The sequence below is a fragment of the Triturus cristatus genome, chromosome 5_2, assembly GCF_964204655.1.
Source record: "Triturus cristatus chromosome 5_2, aTriCri1.1, whole genome shotgun sequence".
Taxonomy (NCBI): Eukaryota; Metazoa; Chordata; class Amphibia; order Caudata; family Salamandridae; genus Triturus; species Triturus cristatus.
Genome location: NC_140588.1, coordinates 511,505,443 through 511,530,686, shown reverse-complemented (window position 1 = coordinate 511,530,686; position 25,244 = coordinate 511,505,443). Strand labels below are relative to the sequence as shown.

The 25,244-nt window shown below is 42.3% G+C and overlaps 1 protein-coding gene across 1 annotated transcript in view; it reads left to right on the top strand.

The window, feature by feature from the left end:
- Positions 1-25,244, top strand: part of ITGA9 (integrin subunit alpha 9) — a 962,089-nt gene that overhangs the window by 565,576 nt on the left and 371,269 nt on the right. Inside the window, exon 17 of the mRNA XM_085607531.1 lies at positions 6,619-6,695. Coding sequence (XP_085463657.1) covers positions 6,619-6,695 — 77 coding nt within the window. The remainder of the gene's footprint in view (positions 1-6,618; positions 6,696-25,244) is intronic.

Sequence of the window (25,244 nt, the reverse complement as noted above, 5' to 3'; positions counted from 1 at the left end):
CGTGCTGCCTGCAGGCTTGAAGTAAAAAAGGACCTCCCACCCCTCAATAAGGTGTGCTCACCATGCTTTTCAGACATTCAAAGATAGTGCCATACACAGTTTAATTGTTCCATAGAGAATCATCTTCTGAGATGAGCGTCCAGCCAAAACTTTCACTTCAAGAAGAATGGCTGCATCATGCCCAAACATCTGGATGCAGGCACCAATGCCTAACAATGGATCTCACATTTGAACTTAAGCTGAGAGGGATGGAAGAGCAATGGGCGTCACTGTGAGTGAGGGCCAGGACAGGCAAGCAATGCTCTGGATTTATAGTAGTAGGGCGAGAACAAATAATTTTTGTTTTTTACACTCATCTGGGTTACTTAAAATCTGTGTCAAAAAGACTTAAGGTGCACAAAAATTTGTTTGCTATATGTTATCCTCTTATTTCTCCAACTTTTAGAATCTTTAATATTATGGTGAATATGAAGGGCCTGATCTAGAGTTTGGCAGACCAGATGGTTTAAATACTCCTTCGCCCTGCCTGACAGCCCATCTGCCAAATTTAGAGATGCCAATCAGCCTCACAGATATCTCTCTAAATTGACAGGTACCGCTGTCATGACAGTTGCAGTCAATGTAGGACACATTTGATGGACAGTACCTTCAGACATGACGGCTAGCAGCAAAAATGTTTCCAAAGCGTTTTATGTTTTCAAAACCAAAGTTCCAAAACAAGTTTTCTTCCAGGATTTGAGGGTCATTTTATATTTTTCTCCTGTACCTCGGTGACGGACAGGAAAAATAAAACACTTAATGCTGTCTACTCAAAGTAGGTCAGATGGTGCTTCCTCCAACAACACCTACTCTGTTGGGCTGTCAGAGGAAGTATTCTGTCGAGGAGCTGACCGTGACTCTGTCTCTAAATTGGGCAGAGTTTGGAAGACAGGGTACTCTGTCACATTTGTGAGAGAGTACCCTGTCCGCCAAACTCTAAATCAGCCCCATTGTTCCTTTGCCTCATTATATCATAGGGATCACAAATTGCCTTTAAAATTGTTTGACTTTGGATTATAAATTGTATTCAGTGCATTTCGAAGCTTCATGCACCTTCTTCAGAGAATACTCTTAATTCAATCCCTGTTTATTTGCATCCCTTTGATTTTGTCAGCTAAAGTAATAATTCCATGTATCTTACAATGCACTTAATTTATAACCAGTTCGTCCCCTTGCGTGACACCACAAACTCTATCTGCCATATTAAACCTACAGCGTAAAAAAGTTTAGCCACATAATTTGTAACCAGATAACCAGATTTTTAACCACTGTTGCGCATGTTGTTAAATGTTATACATTCCTCTGTGTCTGTGTTTCTATTGACACTTTTTGTGCATTTCCCGATTGCAAGTTGAGTGCTGTTGGGCATGCTTTAGTCTTTATTGTGCAGACACAGAGACTCTGAGGCACCCTATATCCTGGACACATACACTACTGTTGTTAGAGCAGTCTGTTCACCAAGAAATGTGCCCGTGGCCCCTTAAGTACCATTATGTGGGTTGCAGTGGGTGGGCATTTTAAAATGTGTGTAGGTTATTTGCTTTGTGGGTGCTGATGGAACTCTGACTGTACATCCCTGGCAGTAGCCAGGAGACATCTCTATGTTGTGCTTCCTGTCCTAATCTGTTTTTCTGTCAACCAAGCATTCACAGGCAAGTGCCGAACTCCTATTTTTGGTGGTTGTTCCAAAATATGATATGATTATAATATTATTGTTGTAGCAGTTTCTACTCTAGAACAGGTGTCTCCAACCTTTGTTGCAATTAGAGCTACTCATGTTTAATGAACATCATCCCGAGCTACTAATATTATTAGTGTTGTAATAGTAATCACGTCACAAGATTATGTAATTCAGAAGAACTCAAAAAGTCATACATACATCCTTTAATGAAGAAAACAAACTTGAACCTGTTGAACCCTGATAACTACAGACCCATTCCAAATGGACCTTTCCTGGACAAACTGATAGAAAGAGCAGTGTTCACCCAGATGTCACAATTCACTGAAGACAATGCCATACTTTCAGACTTCCAAACGGGATTCTGTCTGGGAAGAGGCACAGAATCTGCCCTCCTTGCCATCTGAGATGACCTGAAGAACACAGTTCACTGCAACGGGGTTGCTGCTCTACTCCTCTTGGACCTCTCGGCTGCCTTTGACACAGTTGACCATGACACTCTGGTACAAAGACTCTATTAACCCGGCACAGAGGGGACTGCTTTAGACTGGATCACGTCCTTCCTTCGAAACAGAACTAATGTCATCCATACCCCACCTTTCTCATCCAAACCGTACTCGACAAAAGCTGGGGTCCCTCAAGGCTCGATCATCTCACCCATGCTTTTCTACATGAAGTCATTACCGGTACTGATCAATCAATTTCACCTAACGTGCTATAACTATGCAGATGACACGCAAATACTCCTTCAATTGGAAGGCTCCAAAGACATCAGAAACTCGCCAATTTTCAGTTGTCTCAGAGCCGTGGATCAGTGGATGACGTGGAGCCATCTCAAATTGAATGCTCATGTGTGGCGATTGGAAACATTATGACCCGCTTGCCGCCTGGCCTGATGATCTTGGATCACCGCCTAAAGTATCGAAGGAAGTAAGAATCCTCGGAATGACCATGGACTCCAAGCTGTCAATGAATGCCCAAGTGGACAAACTAGCAAGATCAAGCTTTGTTACTATAAAAACACTGCGATGAATCTTCCCCCATTTGGGATTTCCACACAAGGTCCAAGCTACCATCTCCCTTGTTCTGTCCAAATTCGATTACGCCAATAGCCTCTACCACGGATCACCGTTGACGATTATGAAAAGACTACAATGGATTCAGAACTCGGCTGCCTGACTACTCTTGCATATCAAATCGCAAGACCACATCTCCCCTGCCTTGAAACCCCTGCATCGATTACCGGTTGCCAGAAGATCCACGTTCAAGCTGCTTTGTATAACCCACAAAGCGATACATGGAATGGGACAGCTCTTCATCAGGAATAAAATCACAAAACACATTCATTATAGGAACCTCCACTCTAGAGTGGCACCTCGCCTCAAAATCCCAAGATACAAGAAAAAAACCAAGGGTGGGACATCCTTCTCTGTTCAAGCAGCCAAAATATGGAACTCTTTACCACCCAACATAAGATCCACCTTATCTTCAGAAAACTAATCAAGATTTGGCTCTTCCCCACATAAGCACCATATGCAAACAGAAATATACAGCATATCCCTCTGTATATAAGCATTTATTTGTACTATATATAGGTACCTATATATGTGTATTGCTTTGTATAATCATGTCGAATAACTATGTTTAAAAAATATATATATATACATTTTTAAGTACAACACTTGAAACCAGAGTTAATCAAATGCATCTTTAACCTACTTATACTTAATTCCTTTATGCATCTATATACCTTCCATTTACTTGGACCTATGTATTTATAACTTTCCTCCCCCCCCAAAAAGCCATATTCAATGTATTACCCTATTTCTCAATCCTATCCCTCTATCAATAGCTTTAATTTACATCTACTTACTTCGTTTATGCATCGATAAACTTTCAATGTACTTATGGATCTATATATTTATTATTTCTAATTCAGCATATCCAATACACTACCCTATTTCTCACCCTATACCTCCCTCAATATATCTTCTACCTCAACTCTCTGACTCATCTCAAATCTCTTTCTACTACTCTTTCCAATGCACTACCCTATTTCTCACCCTATACCTCTATCAATATATCCTTTACATCCACTCTCTCATTCATCTCAAACCCCATACCACTACTATGACCCCCAAAATAGCCTTTTCTAGACTCTCCCCTACTCTACCCCTCCTTGCACTATCTGACACCTTTTTACTATACTAACCCCCCAAAACCAGCCTTTCTAAACTCTTCCCTGACTCTTCTCCAACACATCCCTTTTTACTCATCCCAAGCCTCCCACTACTGCTATGACACCCCCCAAAAAATGTGAAATCCCTCACTTTTCTATCCATCCACTATCCTTCTCAATCAAAATAACAGACTTAAATGTCCACTTATCAAATTTCATGTGTCACCACTAATCCTTTATGGGTTCCGAGTAGCGTGCTACTCGCAGAAAAAAGCGCTTCAACACCTCTTTAGGGGGTAGCAAGCACTATATAAATACAATCCCTCCGCTATCCTTCTCAATCCAAATAACTGACTAATATCCACCACTCAAATTACTTTCATATTTCACTATACTAATTCACCACTAATCCTTTATGGGTTCCGGAGTAGCGCGCTACTCGCCGAAAAAGTGCTTCAACACCCCATCAGGGGTAACGAGTGCTATATATTTATGCAAACCTCTGTCCCACTTCTATCCCTCTGCTACCCTTCTCAATCCAAATAACCGACTAACATATCATCCACCACTCAAATTACTTTCATATTTCACTATACTAATTCAACACTAATCCTTTAAGCGGTTCCGGAGTAGCGTGCTACTCATCAAAACAGCACTTCAACATCCCAACAGGGGTAACAAGTGCTATATAAATGCAAACCTTTTTCTCTCCTCTATTCCTCCGCTATCCTTCTCAATCAAAATAACTGATTAATATCCACCACTCTAATTACTTTCATTTCTCACTATACTAATTCACCACTAATCCTTTATGGGTTCCGCAGTAGCATGCTACTCGCCCAAAAAAGCGCTTCAACACCCGATCAGGGGTAACAAGCGCTATATACATGCTAACCTTTTTCCCTCTTCTATCCCTCCGCTATCTTTTTGAATCCAAATAACTGACTAACCTATCCACCACTCAAATTACTTTGATATTTCACTATACTAATTCAACACTAATCCTTCTTGGGTTCCGGAGTAGCATGCTACTCACCGAAAAAGCACTTCAACGCCTCGTCAGGGGTAGTAAGCGCTATATAAATGCAATTACAATACAATACAATACAATATAAATGGCCACTTCATGCAAGAATGTCCGTATTCTTCACCTGGGTGCATCCAGCAGTGTAGCCATTAGTAATGTAAAAACATTTAATCAAGTTGGAATTCTGTACATGGGTAATACATAACAGCCATACCTGCACTGCACCAAGGTAATAAGTCTCCCCAAAGCCACATCATTTATTACTGAACTATCAGTGTTAAATATAACATACCGTGTATTTGTAAATTGCACCTTCGTTCTAAAAGGTATCTTGGTGCTGAAATAGCATATGGTACCCAGCTCAATGCTTGGAATGGAAATTCAATTGGAAAGTTAACTAATTTTCTCCAAACATCAGCTTTTGAATTTTGAAAATACACATTTTTATCTTGAAGAAACACTTCTCAATTTAGGTATACATATATCAACCCAACAGAAGCTTCTAATTTAGTAGACTCGGCTGCACATAGGAGAGCTACTTACTGGTAGCCGTAGAGTCACCATTAGCTCAAGAGCTACTTGTTGGATTAGCCTGCTCTAGAAGGTGCCTGACCACTTCATGCATTGGCAGTCTTTGTGCTTCCACCGTCAGACAGGCATTGTCCTTTGTCATCAAGGGGGTGCTCTAATGATATCCTGTTATGGCGCATAGGTTGATATATGACCTGATTTACACACATGAACTATGGTTTGCCGCACCCATGTGCCTCTTAATGGTGCATCGTGCCCAGTTCTATGTCCTTTTTACCTCTTCTGCTCCCTATTGACTGGGTTGTAATAAAGTGACAGGGGCTGAAGCTTCACATGTGAAGGGTAGAAGTTTGCCATGAGTGGTTGGAGCATGGTGGGTGGTATTTAGCTGTATGTGAGTCGCGCTAAATGGGCTACAATTCCGGTATCTTGGTCTTTGCATCTTTGCCAAGACGGGACTGTCATCCGGAATAGCTCCATCGTGCCAAGAAGCCAAGGATGACGGTGAGTATGCTGTGAAGCATAGGTTAGCATCACATACCGACCAGATGCGGAGGCGGGTGTCTCTTTTCCCATTCATGGAGACAAATCCATTCCTGTGGGATTTCTTGAAGGCCGGTTGTGTGCCATGTGTGGCCCTTATGACATGGTGCAATCCACTGATGTCATGACTGTGTCACTGTGCTTGTTGTATCCACAGTGTGGCCTATGTAGGAAGTGGACATGTCGTGCCGCATGGTAATGGAATGCATCAGTGACTTGCCTCGCAGCCTTCACACAGATGCTTCTAAACATGTCGAGCATAAGGTGATGCATGAGGCGATGCAATGTAGCAGAGTGGAGAGTGGAGTCTGATTGAGTCCAAGTGTCAGACAGCAGCACGTGATGGGGACGCATAATGGAGGCAGTGCACTAAAAAGGTGCTACATATGCATTATTTATTACTTGAACATGGGGAGAGAAATTGATTACACCAGAATCACACAATTGTTTTGGTCATTTGTTAAAACCAGGAATAGAGCCTGGGCTGGGACTTTAATTCCAATTCTGAATCAAGTTCCAATTGCAGATTTTATTGCAGCTCAGAAGTTGTGCTTTTAACCCAACCATTGCTTCAGTCTCTATATGCCAAAACGTAACAGTGTCATATTCTGTTTTATGCAGACTATATTTGAAAGGAACTGTAAATCAGATGACTGTGCGGCTGATCTGAACCTGAAAGGGAAGCTGCTGCTGTCGAGGTATGTGAGCCCACTGCTGTCGTTAGTAGTAGTAAGGCATGCTGACATTGTTATATGGTTTCCGATAAGTGTGTGCACAAGCCCAAAAAAAACTGAGGCGTGGCCAGTATACATGAAGCAGCCTTCAATTACATCTGCAACTGTAAGTGTGGCTTTGCGGTTGTGGTACTGTGTTTGGAATAAATATTTCAGTGGTTCAAGTGTTGGCTTCTAACACTGACTTAATGTGTGATCTTGGGTAAGTCTCACTGATCTTCAGCTAAACCACTTGTGAGCTGAGACAGTTGTGTCACATGCTTAGTTACACCTTTCAAACCTTTTTTTTTAGGTTACTAAAGTGAAGGACTATAGGCAATTATCAAAATTGAGGGAATTCAATTGTGCCATAACATTCCTTTTAGTAGATTATTCTGGAAAGTTTCCAGCATGCATCAAAGATACCACAGAGCAGAGATGGAAGAAGAGCTGTGTCAAATCAATGAGAACTGTTCACTAGAAGGGCAAAACTAGGTGTTATACTACTCCTTTTATAAAACATATTTTAGAAATTATATTCTCAAAGCAGTCTCTTCTTTCGTCTCCCCTGTTAAAGGACCAGTTACAATTGTAAATCAATGTGTGTTTGCAGATATTTTCAACGATGCCGAAACGTCTATGTGACAAGCCTCCATTTATAAACACGCAGACTTAAAAAAAAAAACAGCTTAAGACAATTTTAATTGGGGAAATGTGTTGTAATTCATTCACTTGCCATTTGCAAATTACACCCAAAACTAAGATGAAGCAACAAAAATAATTACGTTTCAGAAAACACAAAGATGTTCATTCCCAGGGACAACTCAACACAGCACTGTCACATTCCACTGAAAAGATATGAACAAGTATTTAATTCACTGTAGCAGCACAGAGGCCAACGATTGAAGCGGCACATAAACAGATTAGCCAACCTAGAGGCAAAGTGGCCTCTCCAGAGCAGACTTTTGGCCTGCTGTAGTGGTGGCGTTACCATGCTTGTACTGTGACTGCCCATGCCGCTCCTCTCCTCCCGGTCAATGAAATGCTTTCAGCCCTTTTCACAAGCATTACCTCCACAAGTATGGACTTTAAAAAATGACGTCACTCGTGAATCTCAAAGGCTTTGACTATGTACAAAATGAAATAAATGATCAGTGTTACTTCAGCGGGTTAGAATTTACGCTATGCTTTGAAACCGCTTGCTCTGCTGCCTCCTTTAGCACTGTTGATTGTGTGCAGCATGCCTGTATCCAACAACAAAACAACCTTTAAATAAATCCAGTCTCTTCTGTGCTGGAAACCTGGAATGTGCTCAGCACTGGATAAAGATAACAGCATGCGAACTGAGCGAAATAAATATTCAATGATCTGCAGAACTCAGTACATCATGGCAGGGCATGCTCTTCTGAGCCTTCCTATGACATTGAATGTTCACAGAATACCAATGACATTGTTTGGCACATGAGCACGACTGAACGTCAAACAAAGAGAAATATTTCAGTAATGACTTCACAGCAGTATCAGTTCGGCATTCAAATGGGCTGGGCCTTTTGTCAGTTCCCTTAGCATTCAATGCTGCCCAGGACTGCTAAAGGATAATACAGTTGAGTATCAAAATATATTGAGCTGCTCCCTTTTGCAGGCATGGTACATGCCAGAAAGTAAAGAAGCAGAAAGCATTCAGATGAATTACATGCTCAGATTTCTTTACTGTCTCCTAGAAACGCGTGCGATTTTTAAATATAGATCTTTGCTTAGTTTACGTTAATTTATTTACCATTTTCTGGTATTTACTTAGTTCCCGCACTTACAAAAATATACACATTTGAAAATGTGGTGTTTCATGATTCCCTTTTAAAATGACGTATTTGGTTGCTGGGACATTACGTAATTTAGAGTCATTTTTTGTGCACTTTATTATTTAGTACCGCTTTCGACTGTCTATGCTCTCCTATGCCTGTGAATCTCTTTGTTGGGTGCCACTTTCTTTCCCTGGGCCTTTGTTTTCTTAGCATTCGGCGTTTTTTGGACTTCCCTTTCTATTGGTCTTTTTGATATCCATTTGATGGCAACATAAAGTAATACTAGGTTCTCTTTCAGGGTTTTGTGCCCTTTCCATTTTTGGAGATTGGCTCGTCTGTGATGGCCTGCTTTTTCTTGTACTTTTATCATGTGTATAAAGAAACACTGAAATATTCAGTTTCTTGTTTGTGGTCTGTGTTCAGTTTTTTCATTTCCTCTATTAAAGGCCTTTGTTGACCTGACTTCCCTGGTATTTTGACCTCCAAGGAGGTACTTTAGAACCTTCTCCTCTTTGAGCAAGTCCTCTGCCTTCAGGCCTGGCTTGATCATCCTCCCACTTGTCCTTGGATGTTGAGAAGAAAGTGAATCAGGCCTCACAGCCCATTTCCTTTTCAGGGAAAATCTGTTGTAGATGGCAGGTCGTCCCCAAACAATATTGGAGCCACCCACTGAAACATGTTTGCTCTTGCTTTCATAAATAGGAGTCTGTGTTATGTGACAGACTCCTCAGTAAGCACTGAATGTTGGACCTATGTGCAAAATAGAGGAGCACAGGAATTCATCTCAACTTTGACTGGTTTTGATTCAGCGTAATAATTCTGTGTTGCTCGCAGTCTGTTATGTTGACTATTTGTATCACAGTGAGGTATAGAACTGTCTTTATGATGCTTATCCCAAGACCGGTTTCCAGATAAGGAAATTTTTACTCTCTTTTCTCCTTTGTTCCTTTTAAACAGCGACTCTCTGCTTATTGTGCTTCTGTGGACCCCAACTTCATTTAGAACCTTTCAATGCTTAACTCCCAAATTTTCTTTGCAAGGTGATTTGGGGTGACATTCAGCATTTTTGCAATGAGGATTAATTAGACCACATACATTAGTAGTGGAATTGTGCAGAAGGCTCTCAAGGGCTGAGCGGGTTGTTTTCACCCTTTCCAACCAAAGGTGCACCATGGAAATTTATATACAAACTTCATTCCTCTGTGGATTTTTCTACACTGAGCCAGCAATATAAACAAGTAACTCCTAACATGCAGACCGTGAGCTCTTGGGCTGTGCCTGAGTCTCAGCGCTGAGCTGCAGGATGAAGAGTGCCTGCCACTCATGGTTAATTCAGAGACCATGGCCGAGAGGAACCAAAGAAAGCCTCTGCTGATGTGGGGCAGGTCCAAAGACAACATGTCTGAGAATCCTACTTAAAATAATGCATAAATCCATATGAAATTACCACTGCCCATGTGCTGCGATAACTAGGCGGCTGTGCAAAGTGCACACCCCGTTGGAGCTCTCGTGCACCTGTCCCCACGCGAGAACTGGATCGGCGTGCTGAATCGACAAATTCCTTTTGTCACACTAGTTGGATTTAATCATGTGCAGATCCGCATTTCACCCGGCGACATGGAGTATGTTTATGTGGTCAGTCAGGGGCCCCCGGGAGTTGCACAACCAGAGGATTTTGGAATTTGTAAGATGGCAAACGAGACTGAGCTTGTGTTTCAGAAACTTCAGGAATCCCTGAAAATGAAAACAGAAACTGAAGCAAAATCACATCAGTGTCGCAGTGTGGAAAACTATAAATTCTTCAAAACTGCTTCTAACTGGTTGAGCAAAGGCAGCCATTATCATTTTGAACCAATGTGGACCCTGCTGGTGTGATTGCCTCTTTCTATTTGGAAGTGTAGAGGACAACTTATTTCATATTACGCATCTCATAATGTCATTGCTACTGCCGTGCCATTTCTAAATAGTGACAATTTTTGGCTTGGCAGAAGTTGTCACTTGTAATTACCTTTTACTTGAAATTAACTAATTTACTTTATGTCTTAACTTTTTATTATTTAAATCCTTTTGACAATTAGCCATTCGAGTTAAATCATTAGTGAGAATGGGAATTTCACAAAACTCTAAATTTGTGCTTGCTTAATTCTACATAATGTCTTGTACACATGGCGTGTGTGTGTGCACGTCTGGCTTGAATCCAGCAAGAATGCTTCAGGGCTGCTCGTGTTCTCCCTCTGTGACAGGTGGACAAGTATTATTTCCTGCAACACCTGTTCATTGCGATTTTCCTAGAGATCTGTGCCTTATGTAAGGAAATGCCAATGTACATGTCTGCATTGATTCCCTATAATTTGATACCCGCGCCACCAAGACGACAACATTGTCTTTGGCTTTAGTTGACCTCATAAATTTCAGTATGGATGTCCTGGGAGCGTGAGTGGCAACATTCATAGGATCGTAGGATTTTAAAAGTCACTGCGCATCAACATGTCATCGTCTCTGCTTTGAATCATTTTGCGACAGTAATGCAAATATGACCTCATCAATGTTTTTGGTGATGTTTTGCAGCGATGAGCATCCACATAAATGTTCCATGACAAAGGTTAACTTTCTCTAAGAATCTAACCTGAATTTCATTGTATTTAGTTGTAAACTTTTATTTCTTGTTTTCTAAATTGTTTCTTTAACCCTTTCACTGCTGAAGGTGCCCCTGCCCAATGATTTATATTTCTGTTTTGTTTGTATCTGTACACATCCAGACCTCAACAACGTTTTATTGTGAGAGTTCTGCAGAAATAGTATATATCATCCATGAATAAAATGGTAACGTTGGTTTAGTTTATATGCCAACAGATTGTGAAATATGTCAAAAAACGTTTTTACAAAAAAAAGTGATATCTTTTTTCTTGTGGATCTTTTGTTATAAATGGTTCCATTGGAAGTCTTACTTTACTAAACGTTCCTTCCGGATTTTCTGAATGGAAAGTTACGGACCCCATAGCTGCCAAGGTTTCAGATTGCTATGTGTGAGATTTTCATAATTTCAGTGTAATTATGAGTGACATTTTAGCGACTATGAGTAACACTTTCTCACGAGAACACCAAGCAATTTAGACGCGGTAAACATATAAATAACAACAGAAATCTCACCTGTTTGAGCAATGAGAAACTAAGAAGTCACTGAACTAAAGTCCATCTTCTTTGTCGCTCTACTGCGAGGGGGGGTTTGTGCCTTTCCTGGGCCTGGTACCCTTACTTATCCCCCCCTCGTTGCCTGTCAGCTCGTCCCCTGATTGGTGGGGGGCCCAAGCTTGCCCTGGGGTGACCAATCATGGTCGCCCATTCTAGTGGGCTATGCAAATGGGCTGGTGGAGGCTTCCTGCCTGAGGACGGCGCGTTTGTCCCGGGACCCCATTGGGTCCGGCTTCACCTTCCCAGCCCGGGCTCCATCTCTGCCTACCTCTAACTGAGGGTCTCACGTTCTTGCCCTAGACAGGGAAATCTAATGATGGCTGACCCCTCTAAATAATGCTTTTCTAAGAGTAAATGTCTTTATGGAATGCAACTTTCTTCAACTCCTGCCTCTGAAAAGAGGGATCTGAGGAAGCACTTTACGTCAGAACATGTATGTAATATGAGTGGATAACATGTAAAATGCGATGTTAGTTAAGTCACAAGGGTGTAGTAATTTATCTGATCAATGCTTCTCCTAATGGGAGGCCATAGAGGAACACTATGGAGAATAAATGCACGTTTTTTCCTTCCCTATGAATGCCCGCCCACAGAAATGTGAGAATTATCCATTGGGGATACTTGGAAAGTTACTTTTGGGGGTCTGTTTTGCAGTTTCCTAGTTGCACAAGCAGCAATTGCTATGAACATTTGTTGCGAATACGAAGCAAATGCCCTCCCAAGGCACATGTTGAATTTTTTCCATTGTGCAGATAGCACCGAAGAGCGATTGTTGTTGCTTCCCTGGTGGTGAATCACGTCCAGCCTCATAAATCTGCAGGGAGTCCCCACCAGCAATAAAGGCTGGCTCATGTACCCGCGGTGCACGCTGGGGGCGGGTCCTTCCATCTTCAGCGTTCCAGATGGCAAGAGTTATGAAATCCATATGTGACGAACGAGCTGAGAGGGCAGAGTACTCCTCGGTGAGCACGAAGATGAGGATTTATGGAAGCTCTCTCTGAAAGCCTACATTTATTGGTCATGTCTCTCTACAAATCATGACTTTTGCACAACAGATTTTGGAAAAAGCCATGCCCTTGTGTTTTGCGGTGTCATCCACTACAATATATGGGTACATCGATGATTGAAGTTTAGAGCACACACTACTGTGCATTTCTGTTTCTCATGGGCCTTGAATATGCCAGGTCGTCCTTATTAGAAATAACATTAAACGTTAAAGTTATAGGCTGCTTTGCTCATCAAGTGTATCAGATAGAGTGATTCAAGGTGCTAGAATATTCACAGTATTGTTAAATCATAGATTTTATGCACAGCAAACTCTGAGGCTTTTTAAAGAACACGATCTAACCTGTCGTTTGTTAAAAGAAAGTATGTTAACTTACGTCTGCCCTAGGCATTTGTAATGACTTGGTTACTTGCCTTCATTGTATCTATTGTTTTTCATACTTTGTTTTTGCCCTATACATGGAAGCTCTCATGTTTAATTACACCTAAGATTAGAACATAGAGGACAGAAGTCTGATAAATAGTGTTTAAAAGGCACAGTGATACAGTGATGATGTCATCTATGGCCAGCAAGGAAAAGAGACTGTGTAACACCCCAATAAATCTAGTCACGAGAGTTAGGGTGGGAAACCAATCTAATACTCTAATTGAAGGTGCTATGGTGATTGTCTGCTGTTGATGTTGTAGTAGGTCGGCAGTTCTGCTTATCCTGCCTGAATCCAGAAGATGCATACACGAGATCCTGTGGCCAGGAGTGGCCAGAGGGGATCTAATAAAAGGGCGTGGACCACACGTGGTCACTCTGCCGTATACACAGACCGAGTCCGTGTGAATTTGTGGGATCCGGGAAGTGGGGCACCATCAGGTCGTACCCCAACACGCGGGGAAGACACCCCCGCAACACTGGGGACGAGGGCGAGACGCACCCCGCACTGCAAGGAAAGTTGCAGCCATTACCCTGGCGCATGTCCTGAACAGCTCGCAAGATGGCCCATGCCCTTCCTCAGGCCTGCCTTCAGAGGAGAAAAGAACCAGAGCCGGCCTGAAAGCATTCCACGACCACTAGCGAGCAGTCAGTCCCAGCTGTGTAAGGCGCTGCCCCACGATGTCAAAAAACCAAGAGGCCACCAAGGCCGAGCCTGGACATGCCCTCTGTTAGTACAGAGCGTGCAGCCGACTGCACAAGAGAATGCAGTTTCCTCTGCAGCACGCACTCGCATGAGGAAGCACAACGAAGTGCTCCATTCCCCTCTTGCCCAGCCAGATCCCTGAATTTAAAAACAGGGCAGAGGGAGAGGAAAACAATTCTCAGAGGAAAGGAAAGTGGTGTCTTAATAAAGACAATTCTCCCAGATTTAGTGCCATCATCTGAGAGAAAAAGAAGAACAAGACACACCACAGGACCCACTCCTAGCCATCAAGCACTCTCGCAAACAAATCCAGATAGCTCACTCCTGGCAAACAAGCACTGGCACAATCAAAACCAGAGACAGAAGAAATAACACCCGTGGTGATCACCTTGTTACCCAACAGTGCCCACCATGGCAGATGAAGCATTGGCCGCTCCGCAACAGCAGTAACTCACCAGGCAACATGCACTCACAGGGGTGTTGCCGCCATTCAGTGAACTGGCAGATCCGGCAACCGCATCCCCATGATGCAAGACCAGGATAGGACGCTTGGATAATTATTTCATCGCCACACTAGAAAACAATGGCGCAGTTAAAAGATCCCTACTGCTACACTATGCAAGGGAAGAAATATTAAAACTATTCAAACACTTGCCATACCCTGGCCCCGCCACAGACCATGATGCCACAGTTAGAGCACTTAACGCTCACTTTGTCCCCCAACTGAACCCTGAGAGAAGGGGAATCTATTGACACATTCTATGCACTGCTGCTTGAGTTAGAAAGGACCTGCACAGCAGATGACCAGCTGAAGGAAATCTGAGCTGAAATAATTCAAGGTTTCCGCAACAAAACCCTACGCAGCCTTATTCTAAGATAACCGAATATCATTGCCCAAGTGCCTGAAAAGAACACCAACATTAAACAAGAGTGGGTTGACGCCATTCGCACGAAGAGCAAGACCAAAACCACCAGAATGCATGGGACTCCACCTCCGAAGTCTCGGTGCAATACTGTGGTCACGAAGAGCACCCATGAGCCGAATGCACTGCCCAAAGCCGCACCTGGTCCAATTGCGGCATCACAAACTACTTCGCCTCGGTGTACCAAAAGAAGCCCATGTACAAGAGCACCAGGGGGGGAACCGCCAATGAAAGCTGTCCACCAACTATCCATGACAAACGTGGCACAGACGGATAGCACCAGGTCCACACTGTGACAAAAACACTGGGCTAAAGACTTGTCCCCCGAAGAGGAAGATGGTAGGTCGTCCCCAAACAATATTGGAGCCACCCACTGAAACATGTTTGCTCTTGCTTTCATAAATAGGAGTCTGTGTTATGTGACAGACTCCTCGGTAAGCACTGAATGTTGGACCTATGTGCAAAATAGAGGAGCACAGGAATTCATCTCAACTTTGACTGGTTTTGATTCAGCGTAATATTTCTGTGTTGCTCGCAGTCTGTTATGTTGACTATTTGTATCACAGTGAGGTATAAAACTGTCTTTATGATGCTTATCCCAAGACCGGTTTCCAGATAAGCAAATTTTTACTCTCTTTTCTCCTTTGTTCCTTTTAAACAGCGACTCTCTGCTTATTGTGCTTCTGTGGACCCCAACTTCATTTAGAACCTTTCAATGCTTAACTCCCAAATTTTCTTTGCAAGGTGATTTGGGGTGACATTCAGCATTTTTACAATGAGGATTAATTAGACCACATACATTAGTAGTGGAATTGTGCAGAACGCTCTCAAGGGCTGAGCGGGTTGTTTTCACCCTTTCCAACCAAAGGTGCACCATGGAAATGTATATACAAACTTCATTCCTCTGTGGATTTTTCTACACTGAGCCAGCAATATAAACAAGTAACTCCTAACATGCAGACCGTGAGCTCTTGGGCTGTGCCTGAGTCTCAGCGCTGAGCTGCAGGATGAAGAGTGCCACTCATGGTTAATTCAGAGACCATGGCCGAGAGGAACCAAAGAAAGCCTCTGCTGATGTGGGGCAGGTCCAAAGACAACATGTCTGAGAATCCTACTTAAAATAATGCATAAATCCATATGAAATTACCACTGCCCATGTGCTGCGATAACTAGGCGGCTGTGCAAAGTGACAAAAACACTGGGCTAAAGACTTGTCCCCCGAAGAGGAAGAGGAAGAGGCATTCCTCATTTCATTTGCAAGAGAGCTCAAATGTCGCAGGAGGCCACAGCCCAAATGTATTGTCCGTATCGCAGGGTAAGAAGTCAAGGCCCTAATTGACACTGGAGCCTCCATTTAAGTAATGGGGATTCAGCAATACAATTGCCTTCAACCAAAACCACCACTAATCCCCTCGCATGCCAGAATTTATGTGTATGGGAGCCAGTCACCCCAGCCTCTCCGAGGGTGCATGATGGTACAAATACAGTCCAATGAACAAGAAGTCACAGCAAAGTTTCATATCATAGACAAAAAAGCGGACACACTAGTGGGGAGCCATACAGCGGAAGACTTGGGCCTGTCATTCGCTAGATGTGTGAAATTGCACCAAGTTGACGACCCCCTAGATCAATTTCCTGAGCTGTTTAACGGTCTAGGATGCCTCAAGTATCCACCAGTCAAGTTGCACATCGACCTTACCATTGCACCAGTGGCACTACGTCATCGCTGTGTCCCCTTCCATCTGCAACCTCTAGTGGAACAAGAGACCGAAAATCTTGAGAAGCAAGGGGTGATCGAGAAGCTGTCGGGGCTGACACCATGTGTCTTACCAATGGTGATAGCGGAAAAACCGAAACAGCTGGGAAGAATGTGGCTATGCATCAACCTGCAGCTCCCGAACCACGCCATCAAGCGCGAATGTCATTTAACGCCCACCATTGACGACATCATAGCGGATGTGAATGGCTCAAGATAGTTTTCCAAACTGGACCCCAACGCCGGGTATCACCAAATTCTCCTGGCCGTAGAGAGCAGGTATATCACCACATTCAGTACTCACATAGGGCTGCGCTGGTACAAATGCCTGAACTTCGGCATCTCATCGGCAGCTGAGGTCTTCCAGAGTATGATACAGGAGACACTCTCCATACTCCCTGGGGTTATGAACGTCAGTGATGACATTCTCATTCACTTGAAAATGATGGCTGAGCATCACCAACACCTACGAGCTACACTACGACATTTTTGGGAACACGGAGTGACCCTACACAAAGAAAAGTGCCTATTCTTCCAATCGTCCATCAAATGTTTTGGTTATGTATTTAACCAAGACAGAATCCAGGCGGTCCCCCGGAAATTGCATGCCATCAAGCAGGCACTGACCTCCGTCTCCAAGGTGCGCAGTTTCCTCGGCATGCACACCTACTGTGGCAGATTTATTCTGGACCTGCCCACTCTTGCAGAACCGCTAAGATCCCTCACAAAAGTTGATGCCAAATGGATGTGGGAAAAAAAGGAAGATGATGCATTTCAGATCATCAAGGATACGCTGCTTGACAATGTTACCATGGCGTACTTCGATCTGGATCAGCCCACTAAGTTCCTTGTTAATGCCAGTCCTATTCGGCTAAGAGCAGTGCTCGCTCAAGAGCAAGAACCTGGATCGTGGGCAACTCTCGCATTTGCCAGCAAGGCATTGATGCTGACTAAAAGACGCTACGCCCAGATCAAGAGTACGGCGTTGGCAATTAAGTGGGCATGCAGATGTTTTCACTTATACCTGAGCGGCCAACCATTCAAAGTCATCATAGACCACCAGCCTTTCGTACCACTATTTTGCGGGCCTGCTCCGCACCCGCTGCCAAGAATCGAGAGGTGGGCCATTCAGCTACAGCTCTACCAGATGGAGGTTACTTACCTGACCTGGGTCGAAAAATCCAGCTGATTTTCTGTCTCCCCAACCTGTACCATCAGACGGCCCGAATAGAAAAGGCATCAATGCCATCGAAGACTATGTCAAACTGATCTCACAAGCAGCATGCCCTCGAGGTCTGAGTCTGGAAGATATCGACAAAGCCGTGAAGGCAGATTCAGTTCTGGTGAGGGTCAAAGCAGCAGTCCATTGCAGCACATGGAAAAACTTCCTACTTGATGCCAACAACTGGCCCAGCCAAGACAGAGAAAGGCTGGCGAAAATTTGGCAAGTCCGAGATGAATTCCGCACCAAGCAAGGAGAGACCCGCCTGAGGGGAGTCCGCATTGTCATTCCTGCCAGCCTCCAGTGACACGTGATGATACTAGCACACGGAGGACATCAAGGTACCATGAAAATGAAACCCTGTATGAGAGATAAAGTCTGGTTCCCTGGGCTTGAAGCTATGGTCGAGGAAGTAGTGTTGACAATGCCAAGGATGCCTGCTGACAAGTTCACCTGAAAGGCCAGCACCAGTAATAAATGAAGACCCAACTACTGTACCCTGATGCAAGCTGAGTCTTGATTTTGGGAGCTTCTCGGATATGAGAGCCACAATGGTTCTAATCAACAGATGCTCAAAATACCCCATTGTTGAGGTAGTTGAATCGACTGCATTTGCGCACGTATCCCCCGCATTGGAAAATAATCTTCCCCACCTTTGCATTGCCTACCGAGATAAAGACTTTCATGGAGCCAAGTTCAAAGACCTCCTTGAACAACTAGGGATACAACATCGCCGTATCACCCCCAGTGGCCACAGGCCAACGGTGAGGCCGAGAGGTTCATGCGAACATTGACCAAGTCCATTCACATCGCTGTGGTTGAACAAGCCAATCTGGAATGCCACCTCCAACAGTTTCTCCGAGAATATCGTGGGACGCCTCGCTGCACTACTCGCCAAGCACCGTGAACCCTAATGTTCAATGGGGTCTTCTGAGACACCATCCCAGTCTGTCCAGGGTGATCGCCTCCACCGCAGGACATCCACAGAACCCAAGCTTGGCGCTCGCAGCACAACACCGGTGAAGGTCAGAAATGAAGAACTAAAGTACGTTCCATCTCACCAGGAGACCAAGTGATCATCAGAGACCGCAGCCCTGATGTAAAGTTCCAGACACCATACGAACCAGGGTGACAGACAAGAAGTACTGACTCATGCACTTTTAGGACTGTCTCTGTTGATCATTGATTTGAGTTGTACTGGACTTGTTGACCCTAAGTGTTGTTTTCGAAATAATTCACTTCTAATCAGGCAACCAATGCAGTTCCCTCTGGGTATTAGTAAAATTGGAACTTTCCCCAAAATTTTCATATGACAAGAACATATTGGAGAAGGCTTGGGGAATACCATTCAGATTCGGAATCACTTCCTAAAAAGTTTCTTTTTAAATATAATGATCCTGAGTTTACAATGCCACAATCAAAAGGCATTATGGGGCCATTCACAAAAGGCCATCAAAGTTGAAAGATTACAAGTTGAAGCTTTTGATAGGAAAAAGAAAGTTTGCACAACAAGAATTCATCGAAATTTAAAGCAAAGACATCTTTACGGCTATAAATCACCACATTTCCTGGAAAGAAAATACAAACATTGAATAAAAAATCCCATCTTTCGGGATCCAAAGGGAAGGATACTGGAAAAGATTTGCCAAAAAACTTTGCAGATATATAAACTTTGAAAAGAAAAGAAAAACACTCATTCGAGTTCAGGGCGTGATCGAGTTTGAAAATCCAAGAAAAGGCTCACTGCCTTTGACTTCAGAGCATAATCAAGATCAAAGCATTAAAGAAATCCATCAGCACCAACGAACTCACAAACTCCTTATTGACAGGAGGTTATTGGGGCAAGAACGATTATAAGAGCCTGTGATACAGAGATTGCTGAGTTAATGAAATATAAACAACACTTTGAGGAAGCTTTAAGTTACGATAAAGTTCTTAAGCCACTAGATATTAAGAGATCTCCAGAAGATACTGAAAGCTTAAAACAGAAAGAAAAGATTACACCATCTGTTGCAATGCAATTTCAAGAGGAGAAACATACAGAGAGAGAAAACCTCATACAGGAGGAATTAAACACAGACTACTGAGGACTCTCAGGTTTACAGTTTAATTTAGATGAATAGGAAGAACAGAATTAGCCTGATGTTGATGCAGAACCCCTCAGAAAGAGGTAAAATGCTCCTCAAGTAGACCTCCACCCCCAGATGACATTTCTCTGCAGACACTTTAAAAGTTCAGTAGGATGCTAGATGTTTATTAAAAACATTGAGTCCTCAACATAGGAAACATCAATACCTTCCTATGTTGCCATCTATTATCCAGCAAGGGTAAAGAGGTGTTCCTAACTCCAGCCACAGCTCGAGCAGTAACCCGGAGACTATAGAAAAAGATAAAGCTTCTATGCAAGCACCTTAATACATAAAATAATATGTAGAGGAAGATTTGTTGATAGTAGCCACTGTCAGAAAAAGAGCACAGTCAACAGCTCCACAATGCCATCTGTATGACAAAGATAGCAAAAGATTAGAGGTGCATAGACAATTTTTAATGTCTTACTAAATACATATGTGCACCGACAATGGGAAGAAGTGGAAGAGTTGATAAACTATCTTCCAGTAGATTTACAAAAGTGCGGGAAACAATTATGGAAAATGGAAAAAGCCGCAAATACGTACGTAACATCTGGTCTGGTAAAGTTACGAGTGCAGAATCTCCACGCGGGGGGCGGAATCTCCTCACTCATGGAGGAATCTCCGCACTTTGGGGTGGATTCTTCGCAATGAGCACCGCAGTGTGGAGAATCTGCTGCAAGTGTGAAGATTCCACACTCAGAAATGTATAAATCATAAGTGCCTTTGTGACACGGGCCCCTAAGTATACAAAACAAATAGACAGCTAATAACTGGAGCAGTCCTATGAAGACGTGCTTTGTTATGCATTTAAGAAGACATACAGGCTAATTTTCATATGCCTTCTACTGGTGAAAAGATGTTTGGAGCTCAGGTAGATGATCCACTCAAGCAAATAAAAAAGGCCAGTGACATTACCAAAGCACAGGGGGCTGTATAAATGAGAGCATCTTTTAAAAGAGGGAGTTCTTCAGATTAAAGAGGTCAAATAAGTCTGTGGTTTTCATAATGTTTTCAAATGCAGCTGCATGGCACGCCTTTTTTCAAACATGGTCATGACAGCGTACCACCCAGAAGAAAAAAACTTAGTGGTAGAGGCAAAGATAGTGATCAAGCCCCGAAAGGCCCAACGCCAGCTAGTAAATGACTCTTAAGGTCTGCCCTGCAGCATAGATATAGAGAGACAGGACACCAAACTCAACCAAATGGACAAATGAGTATTGAATTAATAAGAAAACCACCTACAATAACATCAAAACATCAAAGGCACAAGACGGACAAAGTATAAATCATACAACAAGAGGTTCAAGAACTGCTCTTAAAGAATGTAAATGCAACAATACCAATACTTGAACAAGATACAGCAGTGTGTTTGGTATACTTCTTAATTCCAAAACAATACTTAACTTTGACTTGGGCTGGACCTGCACTTTGTAAATAGGTTTAACAAGATGCAGAAGCTCCAGATGCCAACTGTTCGGGACATGATTCGGCTTCTGGAAGAGAAAGACTTTTTATTAAAATAGGATGCATATTGTCACATCCCAATATATCCATCACAGCAAGTACCTATGGGTTTGTAATAAACAAATTACCAATTCGCAGGCAACGTAGAGAAATCATCATCAACACTGGAGAAGACAAAAAGCTTTCTAGTTGCGACATTAGACACATCAGTGTCTGACAGTGAAGTGACAGTGAAAAATGTAAAGAAACTGTTGGCCACAGGTATTCAACTGCTTCCAAATGTTCCATTACAAACTATACCAATTCAGGAACGGATAAGGAACCAATGGCCACAAACACAGGGACACTGGAATGATCTAGTTGTTGTTAAAAACAAAGTTCACAAAGCGATCCTATGGCGATGGTGAAACACAAACATCATGACAAAGTTGAGACAATTTCACTTGTCTGACCTTTGAGCAGATGAATAACATAAGGGAAGCAGTGCACATACAAACAAGATGAAAATCAGAGGTTAGTGGTCAGAAACAGAAGCAGTAAGGCATATAAATTATTTGGAACCGTTTCCTTTTCCCTGTCACAGCTAGCACAGGAAATATGGAAGTGGGAAATTGTGAACAACATAACATTGATCCCATATCATGCACTGGCTGTAGGCAGTGTTCAAGCAGATTGTATTAGCAAACAAGTAGGTATAATACAAATGGGAGTTAAAACAAGCAGTAGTAGATCACATTATTAACATGTGGTGTAAACCAAACATGTTCTATTTACAGCACACAAAAAACAAAATATTTTTTGCATCTTGGCTTTACAATCTATAGTCAGAGGGAAACTGCTGTTGATAAGTTGGTATGGAAAATTAACATGCAATCCTCCAATACTACTGATTAAATCGTAATAAACATCTTCAAGATAATACATTTGACAATGATTTAGGAAGCAGCCAGGCGACCATGTCAAATATGATACTCGCATCTAGTGTCATACTACAACATCATCAGATTTCCAACACACAAAGATCTACGTAAGTAAACTGGAGGGAAATATTTCATCTGGAACCACAACCTCTGTAACTGGCATCTGAGGTCGTAGAAGCCAAAAGTGTGGTTATCATGTAAGAGGCAAGGAAGCCATCAATAATGAACTACTATGAATCAAAGTAGCATCATTACATTGGTATAAAAAAAAGGAAATTTAGAGCCATTATCTAGTGAAACAATAATTCGGACTTACTCAAGTATTTGTTAGAATCTCAGTTATGGGCCAGTAAGAGTCCATCAGTCAGCCACTAAAGCATATTCAACAGGGGCTAAACAAAAACAAAATTTTGCAGTATCAATCATATACTTCCGAAAAGGGGGTACCTCCACCTCAGTGGAACTTAAATGTAGTATTACCTGGTTTAAATAGATCAGCATTTGTACCTATGCACTAGGTTTACCTAAATATATCTTACTTTGAAGACAGTCTTTCTTGTACCAATTACAGCCTTAAGAAGCATTAGGGATTTAGAAGTACTAAGAACTGAAAATGTATTCACAGTGTAAGGTAGTCAAGAGAACACATCCGCCTGTTATACTAAACGTGGTTTCACATGTTCATGCCAATCAATCAGCAGAGTTACCTCTAATCTTAAGACTCAATGCTAATGCAGCAGAAAGGGCCTTCCATACACTAGATCCCAGAAGAACAATTATATATCATATTCAGGAAACAAATGGGCTATATGAGCCTTACTTGGTACAGTGTCATTAAAACACAATGGAAGTACTTGGTCAATGTAACTGACATTTATCAAGCATTACTGTATAGACAGTCAAGCTAAGATAGAGTGGACCAAAATAATTTCAATACAGCTATTTGCCACTACTCCCTCATAAACATAATCTATGCACAGCACATAAATGTAAAAGAGATCAGTCACTCATCTGTAATGTGGTCAGTGTCATAGTGAGTCATAATGACCCGATCAACACCCAAAAGTTAAAAAAAACCTCAGAAATTAGAAACTCTGTCGGATCCAACCCAAAGGTAGTGTAATTATGAACAGCATGTCAATCTAAAAAAAATTCAAGCTGTAAAACTATATTTGCAGGAAATTTACTGTGGTCTATTACAATAGCTGAGCCAGGAACGTATATTTGCCCTTGTTGGTGTTATTTCTGTTTCCTCTAAAAGTGGCTGCAGTTGAAATACATTTTAGATAAAACACTGCCATTTTTTTTGCAAGCATGTTGATGTGTTTCTCCCTGCGTAGTGTGGGATTTTACAAGTTGCTTACATTTATTTCATCTATTATACAATCTTTAGAATCTGAAGTGATGTGATAGGCCAGTTTTTCATTCCACAAGCTTAAGCACTACTTTTTCTCCAGCCAGTTCTTATAACACTCTGGGCCAGATTCATCAATATTTGATGCAGCTTCACTGCGTCAAATGGAGAGAAGAGGATTGCGCTATATTTACTAGCATATGGCACATTCCTGCTCTTTATCTACTCCGGCACACAGTGTGCTGCCTTGTGCTAATGCAGGCACCCTTGCACTATGGTGCAAGGGTGCCCACATTGAGAATGCAGCACATTTAGAAAGAGGCAACAATGAGGAGAAAAAAATAAATTTCTCCTTGTTGCACCTCTATAAGGAAGGTGTACAATTTTGACGCATTCCCAGATTTACTTGTCTTGGTAAATTAGGGAATGCACCAAAAAGCATGGGTGGATGCGTGGTAACATCCACACTACACCCTTGAAATACCTTCCCGGAGCAGAGTAAGATAAGGCAGTGACTTGTGCTGCCTTGAGTTACTCAAGATTTATCAAGCCAATCAGGGCCACGCAGGGTGGCTTTCCATGGCTCGGTAATTCTGATTTAAGGATGCGTTGCCCTTGTGTCACGCACACAATGGCAACACAATCCTTTTAATAAATATAGTCCTCAGTGTTTGATTTCTGTATAGTGTTTATGTTTTAGATAATCCTTCTGCATAAGGAAAAACAAATGTATATCATCCATATACGTGTAAAATTCTACATCTTTAGTTACCAATGGATTATTTATTTGTTTCAAACAGATATTAATGAGGTTTAGGGCTAGCAGGTAGCCTTTTTGTACAGTACAGTTTGATACCTTTTCCAGGCTTTATTGGTGTCAATACAAAGTGTTAGAAATGAGTCAAGATGTGTCTTTTTATATTGCAGGTGCCTGCTCTAATCTGTCTAGTTGATTTTCTGTAGCCAGTGACACTGTGGCTGCCACCACCGATGATAGCTGTAGCTTTAGGGCGGTGCGACCGGTGCCATGCACAACGTGTTAGTATATCAGCCCCATAAACTAAGGATTTGAAACATAACACAATGATGGGTGGTGTAACACGTTGTGCTTGGTTTGCATCACAAATTGATGCTAACCTGGTGTAAAGTGTTGTTTTGGGGTTTGCTTTCCAGTGCAAATCCTGAACTGTGTTGGAAAGTGGCCCTAAAGTAACACAAAGGAGCAATATGTGCTCCTTTGTGTCTAAGAGGGAGACCATGGGTGCCACATGGACATTTACATGCACCCACCAATGGATATTTATGCAAATTCCTATCAACTAACTTTACTAGGAAGGGACTTGCATACAAAAATTACGCCTCCTCGAGGCAGGTGTAAAGTTGCAAAAAAAATTTTTTTTTCTCCAAACCCATAGTATAGTAGAACAAACGATGGCAGAAAGACTAGACAGAGACGTGTAAATGTTTTTGGGAACAAAACTAAGAGTAATGGAATTCCTGTAAAAGTAACAGTAAAACATGTATGGACAAGAAATGGTTAATAGGCTACTATATAATGTGCCTTATCAGTGCATTAGCACAGTTTCCTTTCAACATATAGCTTGAGTGGTGCCAGCTGTGTGCCGAAGATTGCT